The following is a 15,354-nucleotide window of genomic DNA, read 5'->3' as shown; positions in this document are numbered from 1 at the left end:
TGGAATTCACCTTTGGCCGCTTACAGCAAGGCGTGCTAAACTTTCAAGGCTCCTATAATAAATCCTATAGATATTTGATTTAAAGAGAAAATAAAGTAAGTTCAGAGGAGATTTAAGTAGAAGTTTGAAGTTTGGGGCTTATGGCCGAGACCATCAAAGGTGATAGAAGTTATTTTTATAAAAGCCAAGAATAGATATGCTACCATCATAAAAATAAACAATCGTGAAACGAAACACTTTTGATCTCTGAGAGAAGTGTTCAGACTGTAGCAAGGGTTTGATCTTCAAAGATTGTTAAATTGTACCACAATTCTTTGTTGTTACGTGTGTAATGTAGTTTTTCACATAGTTTTTGTATGTGTTGGCCATACTCTTCCTCCGTTATAAATATGCAATTTACCTTAATCCAGTTCCTTCTCATATTTAGCTGCGTAGTTATTCCAGGTGCTGGTACCCTCTTATTATTACAATACTAATTAGCAGAAAAATGGCTGCTGTAAGTAGTCATTTTCTATGCAATACATTGCTAATACTCGATAAAGAGCACAATAAAAATGGTTTTTGTTGTTGATGCCGTTTTTGTCAACTTTTATATTGGCTGGTGATATTTCAACACTATTGGGTTGTAGCAGTTAATAAAGTCTTGGTTGTAGCACTTGCACTCAGTACTTTGATCAAGGAAGTAATCGATGCATAAAGCCTACCTGCTAGCCTCGACTTGATGCACTCGACCCAGTTTCCTGACTCAAGTCCGTAACATTCCGAACGCGCGCTATTGGTGAATCACATCTGTTGTTAATTCATGAGTGGCAAGAAGAACAATACGCCAAAATGAATGTTTTCCTTTAAGGAGACACTTGGGCCAAATATAAGTAATCTTGTTTCTATTCGTAACTTTCCGTTTCTTCAGCTCTCTGTTATAACATTCTATATGTGTGCACGCCGTAAACGGTATATACAATGTGGCCCAAGCCGTTGTTCCGCCCTCTTGACAGCAGTTTCCTAATAAGCCAAATCCCTTTGTCATCTACCGAGTCAAACAACTTACTCTCCAACCCCCGGAGAAAAGGGAATAAATGGATGTTTAATAACCTATAAAAAATTATCACTATTTCAAACAGAACTTTTCATTTGAGTACGTTGCAACTTGTCCGACGAAATTATCTTGCTAAAAGAACAGCCCAATTTTTGTTTACGTTTCACTGTTAAAGAAGTCTGTTGATGTGGTGGGGTATTACAATTATTTGATTTAAATATCCAGATCTATTGGGAAGGGTCGAATTGTTGTCCTATAGACTCCATCGATATCCAATCGTCGGATGGAATCCAATGGAGTCCATCCATGTCCATCGAAATAACTAGAAGTGTAGTGGTAAACCTAAACTCAGACAACGAACTGACATTTCGCCCATTGCTCATATTTTCCCTCGCCCCTACGGAGCTCGGAAAATACTACTCAACTCGCAAATATTATCGTGCAAGAAAAATTCAATTGAAATTAAATGTCCTTTTCGAGCGATTTTATAGTACCCCTAATAACAAAGCTCACACAAACCTGGCCCTTTTTAATTGTGGATATGAGAATCTCAGGAGATTCGATATGCAAATTTCGTGGCGTTGGCACGGTCAAAGGAGTCTGGGGAGAGCATACATCTTATTTTTGTACCCTCATCTACGACTAAAAATGCTAATACCCGGTATACATAGTTGAACAGTTTAGTGCTGTTACCTAACCTGATCTGTTAGAGCTTTATCTTTGTGACTATGAGCCACAGGCAACCCTGTCTCGATTTTCAGTAAATAGGAATTCGTTTGCCTCAAGTAGTTTCATAAAACACTTCAACTGCATCAGGTCGAAATACATTGCATATATCTTCTTAAAGATGGCGGACCGATTGTTATATAAAGCGGATCAATTTGGAGATAATGGCTTGATTCTGTATCTTGAAATCACAGAATAACTGAAAGCTGACTACAATCACTGCATATTCTTATAATAATCTGCACAGTTTATACACGAGTTCATCATAGCGTTACTTTGATCAATTTGCGAACTCTCTCCAACGACTAAAAATGATGATAACTGTTTACATAATTGGACAGTTCAGCGCTACTACCTCAACTGGTCTGTTAAAATTTTATCTTAGTTTGTGACCTTAACCCAGAGGCAACCTAGACAGAAACGTCTGTCTGGATTGAATAAAGTACAACTTAAGATATATTTTCGCTCTGTCTTCTTTGACAATCAACGGCAATAGAATTATAGCGATTATTCTGTTTATTCAATTGAGAAGCAAATGAACGATAAATCATTTCGTGCTGTGATGCAGTGTAACGTTGGTTATTAAAAGCTAACAGATCTGAGGCAATGACTTACTAAAGATAACATCAGGCTTTTCCTTTCTCCTTGTTGTGGATGCAGTTTCATAAATTTGTAACCTCTTCTTCACTATTCTCTCTATGTTTGTTTTCAGGTCATCGTCAATCCGCTGAATTCGGTTTTCAAGCCTTATTTCCAGCGCTTTCGAATTGTTGTACACAAACTCGATCCTCATAAACAAAAATGTCACAAGAGTCAAAGAAGTCACTGAAATTGCTAAGGGAATTCTGCTGATCTTTTCAGTAGATTTCGTGCGGACGTTCCTCTTTGCATCCATTTCTGTATTGGCGATCTTTAAAACAGCCGAGGAAGAATATAGTTCGTTGGCGGGGACTGATGTAGCTCAAAAACGCAAGTGAAGATGAAACTACTCTCTCAGCGCTGAGCTGTATAAGTGTACTCCCTTTAGCTTAAAATATCACTTACACAGTTGTCAGACAATACAGATTAAATTTCTTAAGAGGAGGTCTTTGACCGAATGTTCTCTTTAGTGCAGGGGTGAGTATGAAATAGAAGTGAAAGGAAAATGAATAATCAGATGGAGGGAAAAAAACGTCTGCATACTCATTGACAATACTCCCATCGTAGACGTCAGCTTATTAAATTTCGCTAAGACAGATTACCTGTTGAAGCTAGGCTGATTTATTATTAAAGCTGCGTAATAAGAGTCAAATGAGGCTGAGAGCTCAACACTTGTCTTGGAATTAATATAATATCTTCGACAAAATGTTTTGTTTTTGAAATCACCTTATAGACTACTCTACACGAAGCACTATCGCAAATGTTCTTTGAGTGTTTTTCAAACATATTTTGATATTTCTGGTGGGCAGCACGGGGAATACAGTGTTAGGACTAAAACTATGATGAAGGCAGGTAAGTGAGTCATTCTTCCAGTCTATGTCTCACAGAATGGCTTTGGTCAGTAAGATCAGGTCCCTATATTAGAACTTAGAACAGTGTTTGGATTAGTTCAAATTCAACATCCAGCTCAAGCAAAGAATTTCACAAATAAAAACCTTAACTTGAACATAGTTTGCAATGTGATATGTTAAAGTAGTACTTGCGCAGACCTGTTATAGACAAAAACTCAAATTGACGCCTTTGCCATTTAACGTATAATGTATAATGGATCTTAGCATCTTATTCACTATGACGTCATTTACCATATAAGGGCAACGGAACGTACAAAATATGCCACGACCTCACATTGTAGAACAGGGCAAAAGCACGGACTGAAAGCTGAGCAACACAAAGGTCACACCGAAATAATAGAAAATGGGATGATAGTACAAGTATAAATTTCTCCATTGATGGTTTGAAAAATAATACAACTTGACATTTCGCCCATTGCTCATATTTTCCCTCGCCCCTACGGGGCTCGGAAAAATACTGCGCAACACGGTAATGTCATCATGCAAGAAATATTCAATTAGAATCAAACTATCCTTTTCGTTCGATTTTATTGTACCTCTAATAGCAAAATAGACAGAAATCTCGCCCTTTTTTACTTGTGGATATGGGAATTCGATGAGCAAATTTCATAGCGTTAGCACGGCCAAATGAGACTGGGGAGAGCTTACATATTATTTTCGTACTCTCCGCATAAGACTAAATATGATGGTATCCGTATACATAATTGCTAAGTTTTGTGCTATTACCTAACCTGATCTGTTCAAGTTTAAGTGAGTCATTCTTCCAGTCTATGTCTCACAGAATGGCTTTGGTCAGTAAGATCAGTTCCCTATATTAGAACTTAGAACAGTGTTTGGATTAGTTCAAATTCAACATCCAGCTCAAGCAAAGAATTCCACAAATAAAAACCTTAACGTGAACGTAGTTTGCATTGTGATATGTTGATGTAGTACTTGCCCAGACCTGTTTTAGACAAAAACTCAAATTGACGCCTTTGCCATTTAACGTATAATGTATAATGGATCTCAGCATCTTATTCACTATGACGTCATTTACCATATAAGGGCAACGGAACATACAAAATATGCCCCGACATTACATTGTAGAAGAAGGCAAAAGCACGGACTGAAAGCTGAGAAACACAAAGGTCACACCGAAATAATAGAAAATGGAATAATCGTGCAATAGTAAATATCTCCATCGATGATTTGACAAATAATACGATCTGACATTTTGCCCATTGCTCATATTTTCCCTCGCCCTACAAGGCTCGAAAAATACTGCGCAACAATATCATCGTGCAGGATGACGCAAATCTCACCCTTTTTAATGGTGGATATGAGAATTCGATGAGCAAATTTCATAGCGTTAGCACGGCCAAATGAGACTGGGGAGAGCTTACATATTATTTTCGTACTCTCCCCTACGAGTAAAAATGATGGTATCCGTATACATAATTGATAAGTTTTGTGTTATTACCAAGCCTGATCTGTTCAAGTCTGATCTTTGTGGCCACAAGCCACTGGAAACGCTGTCTCCATCGTCAGTAAATAGGAATTTGTTTGCTCCAAGTAGCTTCATAAAACACGTCAACTTCATCAGGTCGAAATAAATGTTAAATAAAGCGGATCAATTTGGAGATAATGGCTTGATTCTGTATCTTGGAATCACAGAATAATTGACAGTTTAGTACAATCACTGCCTATTCTTATAATATTCTTCACAGTTTATCCACGAGTTCACTTTGATCACGAGTTTACTTTGATCAATTTGCGAACTCTCTCCAAAGACTAAAAATGATGATACCTGTATATATAATAGCACAGTTTAGTGCTACTACCTAAACTGATCTGTCCAAGCTTTATCTCAGTTTGTGGCCTTAGCCCACAGGCAACCCAGACAGAAAAGTCTGCTTCGATTGTTGGTAAATAGGTGTAAACAGGAGTTTTGAATGTCATCGCTACTTCACTTCGTACTTTCATAAAACACTTCACCTTAGCCCACAGGCAACCCAGGCAGAAAAGTCTGCTTCGATTGTTGGTAAATAGGTGTAAACAGGAGTTTTGAATGTCATCGCTACTTCACTTCGTACTTTCATAAAACACTTCAACTTCATCAGGTTGAAATTTGTAACTTCCTGCCAGGAATGATTTGGTGAAGGAGCTGAAATAACTGTGGCCAGATGGTGGACTGTAGGTGTATCCAAGGTTTGAGTTAGAATTTGTGTTGGATGAGGCGTAGCTGGTAATCTTAATATCGTATCCTCCACCAAAGTTGGGTCCATATCTTGAACAACTGTATAAGGAGTGACGATAAGAACTATACTTTCCTGTTTGAGACAGTTTCACTGGTGCCCAGCCTGGCTTGTTAACCAATGAAAACAAAAAGGCCTTTGAGCTGTACTGGGACCCACAATTGGAATCTAATAAGCAAAATGGTAAAAAAGAGTCACAAACTATTTCAGTAAACTGAGATGAAGGTGAATATTTGTAACACTTGGCCAGAAGAACATTTAAAACGATAGAGAAATGGCGTTTACGAGCGTATTTTAGTTAACAACAACAATGAAACGAAAAGCTATTGAATAAACTTTCCTCTCCCTTTTGACTTCAACCTTTCTCTATGGTAGAAGAAGTTATTGCGTAAATACAGAGAACAGCTTTTCCTAATCGAACACGATCTTGTGTCAAAATTTAATTCCAATCAGATAATCAGACAACAGAAACTTTATGTCAGAGTTTCTTTTCTTCTTCAGGTTCAAGTTATTTTAGAGGAGAGACTTTATGTCGCTTACATGAGTTCTGGAAAATAAGTTACCGCATGTAGTTTCAAATGATAAAAAGAGGAGGCAAGTTTCAATGAAATAAAAAAATTAAGTGAAAGCATTCAATCATTCACTTACACCATGATTTGCTGGTGTATCCACCAAAGATGTATTTTCCCACACGGATAATGGTCACTGTAGGCCCTTTGTTGTCACACTTTGAGTGGAAGGTAGTGCTGGCCCAACCATCCACTGATGCTCGCCAGCAGCGCTTCCAGTAAGAGGACTGGCTCTGCACAACAGATCCTAACCAAAAACTCAAAGTGCGCAAGTGACGATCATTGTTTGCCAGTATTTCTGATTGCTCCAGACCTGAAAATGAAAGATTTTGCAGCCTGTTTTAACTGCTTAATCTAGAAGGGACCAATTTTGGTGTTGGTCCCGGAACACAATTTGATCCCAAATAAGAGTGAATTAGGACAAATGGCAGCAAACTCTATAAATGTATTTACTGTATTCATTTATTTATTTGTTATAGTCAGACTTGTTGGCCCAGTTCAGCTTTAAAACTTGTTAAATAGGGCCTGTATAAATAATGGCAAGGCCAGAACACAACACCAGAGGCTATGTTCGCTACTCTTTGCGAGAAGTGCGTGAGTTCTTTGACGTCCCCTGCTAACCAGTACAGAGAGACGTAGAAGTTTATCGTCTTTATCCGAGAAGACTAAAATGTTTCACTACTTGAAGATGTCATGGTAGTGGCAACTCTCCTAAGCTATTTTAAGACTCTAAGTGTGGAACCCTCTACTTACTGCAATCAGTCCGGCGCTCTACACCATGAGCTAACCAAGGGAAGTTTTGGGATATTTTTTAACTGCTGGATCCATTTAACAAACATGCCGTGCTATTAAGACAAGTGATATTACCTTCCATTTACATATTTTTAAAGCTCTGCAGCAAAATTAACTGGTAAATAATACCTGCCAATAATGCTGCAATCATCGTGGTTGTTGTCTCTGCCAATCCGAAGCTGTTTTTCGCTCGGCAGATGAAATCTACTTTTATGTTTTCTTTCACCATTTTAAATAGAAGACATCCATCTTCCTGGAAAACAGGAAATGAGACAGAAGACTTTTGGGTCTGGAACCATTCAACGTTTGGACGAGGAGAACCTGAGGCCTCGCAGCAGAGGGTTACATTGGTTCCTAGCAATGTATGGACCACTGTAGGGGGCCTGTTGGTAAATTTAGGCGGTCCTGAAGAAAGAAAAAATAATTAACAGACACAAAAAAAAATTGGAGAAGATCGTAAGTCTGAGCTAAAGATGGCGTGACAAAGCCTATCATATTTTTTGAGCTCGTGGACAAGCAGCTTTACCGAAAACAAGGCAAACCAGAATCATTCAGGTTATATTTTCTTGGTATTAGAAAAGTCTTGATCCACAGAGCTGATAACCATGATGATTAGATTATTGGCATTACTTATTTTGAAAACAAACGACGTTCGTCTCCTAACATTTCGAACAACTGAAAGCTAAGCAGAAAGTCGCTCAAAAGTGAAAGACCCTACCTTTTACGTGCAATCTGCTTATTATTCGGAACATTCCCAAACCAGTATGACCTGTACACATGTATGACCCAGCATGTGACCTTTGTACGCTACTTATTCGAAGCGCACCATATTCCACAGTAGCATCAGATAGAGTACCTCCAAGTTTACGCCACGTTATCTTGGACGAAAGATGGCCTTGAACCCAACAGTAAAATACTACAGGCTCGTGCACAAAGACTTCCTGAGATACTGGATATACTCTGATCTTCAGTGGAACAACACACTCTCCCTTTGGTCCCTGAATACCAACCAATCCTCTGTTGCCTTTGCTTCCTTTAAAGCCAATAGATCCTTGTTGTCCTTGACGACCCTTTGTTCCAGTCTCTCCTCTTATCCCGGGTGCCCCAACGGACCCTTTGTCGCCCTTGTCACCCTTTACTCCCTGAGGTCCCAAAGGTCCTCTTTTGCCACTCGCGCCTGGGGCCCCGATTGGTCCCGGACGGCCTCTTGAGCCGGTTTTCCCTGTGGCTCCTTTCTCTCCTTTGTACCCTGGATACCCGTGGGCACCTGGAGGACCTGGAGGTCCTGTCTGACAAATCTTGTTGTTTACATTACAGGACTGATTGAACTTGTTGTTGATTTCCTGGCGGACTTGCTGCAGAGTTATTGTTCCTGCAGCAACATTTCTTCTCTGTCTTTTATGATCAAGGATAATTGATGACACGCTTCCTACTTTGCTTTCAAAACCTGTAGAAGTTACGATAACAAATGTTTCTTATGGGATCAATAAAGTAATGCATTTTGAAATGCGAAAGAAAATTTCAGCTGAATTGATGTCGTCGTTTATCAATTGATGTTTAGGGTGAAGAGAAAGAAATGAGAAAATATGAAGGAGAATGAGAATGTATACAGCTGCGTTTCAGAATGTTAAAACAGTAGGAGTCATAATTTCGATTTGGTTCAACAAAATGTTACCTGATCCAATCTGCATTCTTTAGTGGTCTGACGCACGAATGCATGTCACCCCACATTACCGTAATGTGAATGCAGATGTTTTCGATAACCATACAGTTATTATTATTATTATTATTGAATCTTTATTAAGTCATAAGATAAATAATCACATATCCTATGTTACAACATTAAAAGAAGGTATATATATAAATTACAGAGAAAATCAAGATAAAAATTATAAGACTAGATTATGTTTAAAAATTAAGCGATTAACAAACGTGTTTTTGAACCTATCAGTGTTTATTTTAGGATGGTGACTTGTCTCTTTCCTCAGATTGTACTTGGTTAATTTCTTTTTTGGCATTATAGCTCTTAAAGGGTGTATTGTATTATTAAAAACATTCTTGAAGATACGCGTGTCCTGTTGAACTAACAATTCATAAACATTAATGTGATCGGATGTATACTTGCGCTTATAACATCGATCTAAGAAACATTGGATTGTTGTTAATTCGGAATTTACAGCGCCAAATACGGACAGCCCGTATAATATATTTGGTAGAACCAGATTTAGAAACAGATGGTCTATTTCGGCCTGATTGTACCCTTCTTTCCTTAAAGATCTTAAAATGAACAGGCACTTGTTTGCTTTAATTAGTTTTTCCCGAATATGTGTTATGAACCTACTGTCTTCCTGAAATGTTACCCCTAAAATAGTAAGCTCTTTTGTCTGTGGTATTCCAGACACCATCGGAAACTCTATTGTACAACCTTTCTTGCGGAAAATGATTTCCTTGCACTTAGATGGATTGCTACACATACCATTACTTCTAGACCACTGGGAAAACTGATTAATCAGTGCGATAGAATTGTCATTATCACCTATCACAGGTGTGACATGGCATAGCTGTATCATGCACGCTAATGCGTAGTTTTTAGAATCGAATAATTTGAGGAGTATTTAACCAATTTCTTTAATTTAGACGAGAAAAATTACTATCTTGGATCTCAGAACCGGGAGTGTGACGGTCTCTAGTGAAAAGTTGTTGCACAAAACGCGATATCGTCATGAAAGTCACCAGAAGCGAAAATATTTATTTGCTTTCCAAGAAACTATTTAACTACCTTCTTTACACGTGTGTTACAAAAAGCTATACAAGCTTTTTGATAAATTGCCCAAAGTAACGGTCTCAGATGGAGTTTGCTGTTCAGTTACCTGCGGAAAAACTTTTCTCACAACTTGCAGGCTTGATCTATTATTGTCGTAGCCATTCTGTTAGTACATTTAGGGACCGAAATCGCACACGGTCATAGCGTTGAAGACGGTTTTAATTTTGGGAATGAAGGCTTGCTCACGTTCTACAGTGATTCCTGGGTATTAATTTCCCATCAAATCTGGTTTCATTTGACAATCTACGTGATTAACGCCCTGAAAATACCTGATCAGATACATCACTTTACGCGCGAAGTACTAGTTTGATTATTCCATGCCGGTGTCACAACGGATTTGGACCCCCCCGGTCCAACTCCGCTAGCGGATATGGACCCCCCTTTGCAGATTTGGACCCCCCTACCAAAATTTCCTTTTAAGCATCCTTTGTATCATATTTGGTAACTAATTCTATTTGCAAGTTTTTTTGTCGATGTTCTTTTCAATCAAAACACAAAATTTCCTCAATAAAGGTTAAAAAAAAACCAAAAAAAAACCAGCCATTTCGTTCCAATTCTACTGCATTCATTATAGCGAGTCGTGCAGTATACGCAAGAATTAGATGTGAACAAACTACTGCATTCGAACTATTGAAATTGTTACAATAAATCTTTGCTTCTTCTGATGCGAATCAACACAATAAACAATAAACAATATTATTTCTTTCGTACAAAAAAGTTGTGGTTATTCATCGTGGTGAATACATCAAGGTATACATCGGAGAGACTAGAAGACCTATGCAAGACAGAATTAAGGAGCACGATCGAGGCATTCGACTCACCCTTACCGAGACCTCCGCTGTTTCAGAGCATGCCCACAACACCGAACACAAGCCACTCTGGAACGAAGTAAAGTTTATTGATCGTGGCCCTTATTACTACACGCGCAGGGTCAAAGAGGCAATTCATATAAGACTTCACCCTAACAACATCAACAGGGATAGTGGAATAGAAATTCCAGAAGCGTGGGATGCCCACGATCAAAAAACACAACAACAGGAAAACTGTACGACAGCGGACCGCCGAGGGAGCAAGTTACTGAACGTACAGCAAGGATCGAAATGCACCAATCAGAGCTGTTAAAAAACAACTAATCACAGCAGAGCATCATGCTTTATAAGATCACGCATGACCAGTCGACCTCATCGCCTGAAGAAGACTAGCAGTATGCAGACGAAACGTCGCGATCTACATCACACGTGACTACATCGTGAGACAAACGAAAAACTTAGCTTTTATTATTAATATTATTAGTTTTCTTTTTTTCTTATTTTTATTAAATTATGCGATTCAAGGAAAATCCATTACCTGACTCGTGAATTCTGCGTTAAATTGCTCTTGAAAGTCGATATCGCACTCATCGCTTAGTGATTCGTGCGATATCGGTTTTCGCGTCCAATTTAACGCGGAATTCCCTCGTCAGGTAATGAATTTTCCTATAATAGCAGCAAATTTTATCTATTAATCTACTATATTAATTTTTTTATTTGCGATATTTAGACTTGCTGGTCAAGTCCAGCTTTAAAGCATGTTAAATAGGGCCTGTATAAATAATAACAAGGCCAGACCACAACACTGGGAGATAGGGTTGCCTACTTTTTTAATTGCAAGAAGTGCGTGGGTTTTTTAACGTCCCTTGCTAACCAGCACATAGAGACGTAGGAGTTTATCGTCCTTACTCGAAAAGACCAAAATGTTTAACCACTAACAGATGTCATAGTAGTTGCAGCACATTCTCCTCAGTTATTTTAAGACCCTTAGAGTGGAACTCTTGACCTTCCGCATGGCAGTCCACTACACCATAAGCTAACCAAGAGCGGTTTTGGAATGCTTTTTAAATGCTGGACTCAATTAACAAACATACCGTGCCGTTAAGACAATTGATACGAGCTTTACATATTTCTAAAGCTCTGCAGCAAAAGTAAATCACCAAAATTACCTCTAAATATTTTTGCAATCACCGTGGTTTTTGTCTCTACCAATCCGAAGCTGTTTTTAGCCCGGCAGATGAAATCTACGTTTTCCTCACCCATTTCAATTAGAAGACATCCATCTTCCTAAAGAACAGGATATAAGACAGAAGACTTTTTGACCGGGAACCATTCAACGTTTGGACGAGGAGAGCCTGAGGCCTCGCAGCAGAGGGTCACATTAGTTCCTAGCAACGTATTGACAACTGTAGGGGGCCTGTTGGTAAATTTAGGCGGTTCTGAAGAAAGAAAAATCAGCGTAACAGACATAAAACAAACATGGTGAAGATCTTATAAGTCTGAGCTAAAGATGACGAGACAAAGCTTTTCGTAATCATTTCTCTCTTTATGTACCTTTTACGTGCAATCTGCTTATTATTCGGAACATTCCCAAACCAGTGTGAGCTATACACATGTACAACCCAGCATGTGACCTTTGTACGCTGCTTATTCGAAGTACACCATCTTCCGTAGTAGCATTAGATAGAGTACCTCCAAGCTTTCGCCACTTTATCTTGGACGAAAGATGGCCTTGAACCCAACAGTAAAATATTACAGGCTCGTCCACAAAGACTTCCTGAGATACTGGATACGCACTGATCTTCAGTGGAACAATACATTCTCCCTTTGGTCCCTGAATACCAACCAATCCTCTGCTGCCTTTGCTTCCTTTTAAGCCAATAGATCCTTGTTGTCCTTGACGACCCTTGGTTCCAGTTTCTCCTCTAATCCCGGGTGCTCCAACGGACCCTTTGTCGCCCTTGTCGCCTTTTACTCCCTGAGGTCCCACAGGTCCTCTTTTGCTACTGGCGCCTAGAGCCCCGATCGGACCCGGAGGGCCTCTTGAGCCGGTCTTACCTGTGGCTCCTTTTTCTCCTTTGTACCCTGGATACCCATGAGCACCTGGAGGCCTTGCAGTTCTTATCTGACAAATCGTGTTGTTTACACTGCAGGACTGATTGAACTTGCTGTTGATTTCCTGGCGGACTTGCTGCAGAGTTATTGTTCTTGCAGCAACATTTCTTCTCTCTCTTTGATAATCACGGACAACTGATGACACACCTCCTACTTTGCTTTCAAAACCTGTAGAAGTTACGATAACGAATATTTCTTATGGGATCAATGAAATGATACATTTTAAAGTGCAAAGAATTAGCAGAATTGATGTAGTCGTTTATTTATCGATGTTTACGGTGAAGAGAAAGAAAAGAGAAAATAAAGACAAACGAGAAATACGCAAATGTTAAAACATTCATATGCTCATAAAATCGGTGCAAAAATGGACAACTCAATATTAAATGGAGTCAGAGTTAAAGAATTGAAAAAATTCATAAAAGGAACTTTTTACTTCTATAGTTTTGTTGCAAAATAGCTCGAGAACTGTCTGAAGCTGCCTTTGGTCTTAAGACTTGGCCTTTGGTCTTGAGATTTCAAGCAAAGCTCGTTGAGCATCGCGGTCAAAATCCTATTCGCCAAAATACAGGTAACAATTTCTACTGTCGTCAAAATTTTGGTACAAAAATTGGCGATGATCGAACACATTAGTCTAAGAGAATGAGAATGTATACTGCTGTAATTCAGGAAGAGTAGGAGTCATAATTTCGATTTGGTTCAAAAAAATGTTACCTGATCCAATCTGCATTCTTCGGTGGCTTGACGCACGAATGCATGTCACCCTTCGTTACCGTTATGTGAAAGCAGATGTTTTCGATAACCAGTTTCTAATACAGTTTCTTTAGTAAAGCGAAACAATACCAAAAACGTTCACTTGTTGGTTACCTTAAGCGTTTTCTTTCGCATAAAGCTTGTGAAAAAGAGAAAATAACTGAGAATTTAAGCGTCAGTTGAGTTTGACCTTTTCCAAAATACCTTTGGTAGAAGGGTAACATACAAATAAAATACAACTTCAAATAGATTTCGTTCTGTCTTATTTCACAATCAACGGCAGTAGAACATAGCGAGTATTCTGTTTGTAGAATTAAGAGGAAAACCGACGAAAATATCATTTTGTGCTGTGATGCACTGTAGTGTTGGTTATTAAAAAAAGCTAACAGAACTGAGGTACGTATAAGCAGTGACTTACTAAGGATAATATCACGCCTTTCCTTTCTCCTTGTTGTGGATGCATTTTCAAAAATTTGTAACCTCTTCTTCACTATCCTCTCTATGTTTGTTTTCAGGTCATCGTCAATCCGCTGAATTCGGTTTTCAAGCCTTGTTTCCAGCGCTTTGGAATTGTTGTACACAAACTCGATCCTCATAAACAACAATGTCACAAGTGTCAAAGAAGTTGCTGAAATAGCCACGGAAATTCTGCTGATCTTTTCACTACATTTCGAGCGGACGTTCCCTTTTGCATCCATTTCCGTGTTGGCGATCTTTAAAACAAGAGGAATATGGTCCGTTCGCGGGGACTGATGTAGCTCAAACGTTGGTTAAGATTAAACTTCCCTTTCAGCGCTAAGCTGTTTCAGTGTACCCCGTGATATCTTAAAATATCACTTACACAGTTTTTAGACAACACAGAAAAAATTGCTTAAGAAGAGGTCTTTGACCGAATATTTTTGAGTGCAGGGATTGTAGTATCCAGTCCACCGCTCCCACAATTGTAGTTCGGTTTGTGCATGCGTATACCGTTTTGGAAGAGAACGCCACGTGTTTTGACAATACGCCACGTGTTTTGACAATACGTCAGCTTTTTAAATTTCTCGTAGACAGATTAACCCTTGAAGCTAGGCTGATTTATTATTAAGACTGCGTAATAAGACTTAAATGAGGTTAAAAGCTCAACACTTGTCTTGGAATGAATATAATTTCTTCTACAAAATGTTTTGGGGATGACCTTAAGCATGAAGCTTCGCCCTGAAGTTTTTCGCACGTTGGTTTTGTTCCGGAGAAAAACGATGCAAGAAATCTAAAAAAGGAATCGCAAATGAAGGCGGAGTTGAAGGCGTTAACTAGGCTATCAAATTTGACTGGAACTTTCAAAAATCATCTTACTCTACACGAAGCGCTACAGCAAATGTTCTTTGAATGTTTTTCAAGTGTATCTTGATTGTATATCCTCGAGCATGGAAAACGCGACTAACCAAGTGGTGTCCAACTTTCTAATTTTACATCTAGTTGGTTTAAAAGAAGAGAAATTCTGGATTACTTAAGCTCGCATTTGAAGTTTGCTTTAGGTCACCGGCAGTCCCAGGCTGGCGATATTCATAAACTAAGTGTCATTATTACAGTTAAACTCGTATTTACGCTTATCGTGTCGCCATGTCGAAGCTATAACTTTAACTGGACTGAACGTGAACGCTTCATGCGGATACCACCTTTGAGCTGCAATTCGTCTTTTTCAGCGGAGAAGTCCAGTCACTGATGTTTGTTAAGGAACAAGATGTATCAAGCGTTTGTTAAAAGGAATAGGAAGGAACAAGATGTATCAAGCGTTTGTTAAAAGGAATAGAAAGATTTGACTTTCGTATGCAATTTACCTGAATAAGACGTTTATTGGTAAATCATGAAGTGTCAAAATGAATCCAACGAGCGCTTTCTGTTGTAAAAACGGTAGACACACTCTCTCTCATATCTACGCTGTGCGTAACTGTGGGATCCTAATTTCA

The 15,354-nt window shown here is 38.8% G+C and overlaps 1 protein-coding gene across 1 annotated transcript; it reads right to left on the bottom strand.

Moving 5' to 3' along the window:
- Positions 1-4,585: 4,585 nt before the first annotated feature.
- On the bottom strand, positions 4,586-12,637 carry LOC136276860 (uncharacterized). The gene is made up of 7 exons (XM_066167342.1): positions 12,599-12,637; positions 12,183-12,518; positions 11,710-11,827; positions 7,626-8,354; positions 7,037-7,312; positions 6,195-6,428; positions 4,586-5,714 (listed from the first exon to the last, which is right to left on the bottom strand). Exons 1-7 carry the CDS (start codon positions 12,635-12,637, stop codon positions 5,374-5,376), a joined length of 2,073 nt encoding a protein of 690 aa, XP_066023439.1. The 3' UTR covers positions 4,586-5,373.
- Positions 12,638-15,354: the final 2,717 nt, after the last annotated feature.

The sequence above is a fragment of the Pocillopora verrucosa genome, chromosome 5, assembly GCF_036669915.1.
Source record: "Pocillopora verrucosa isolate sample1 chromosome 5, ASM3666991v2, whole genome shotgun sequence".
Taxonomy (NCBI): Eukaryota; Metazoa; Cnidaria; class Anthozoa; order Scleractinia; family Pocilloporidae; genus Pocillopora; species Pocillopora verrucosa.
This window is presented reverse-complemented; position numbering and strand designations above follow the sequence as displayed.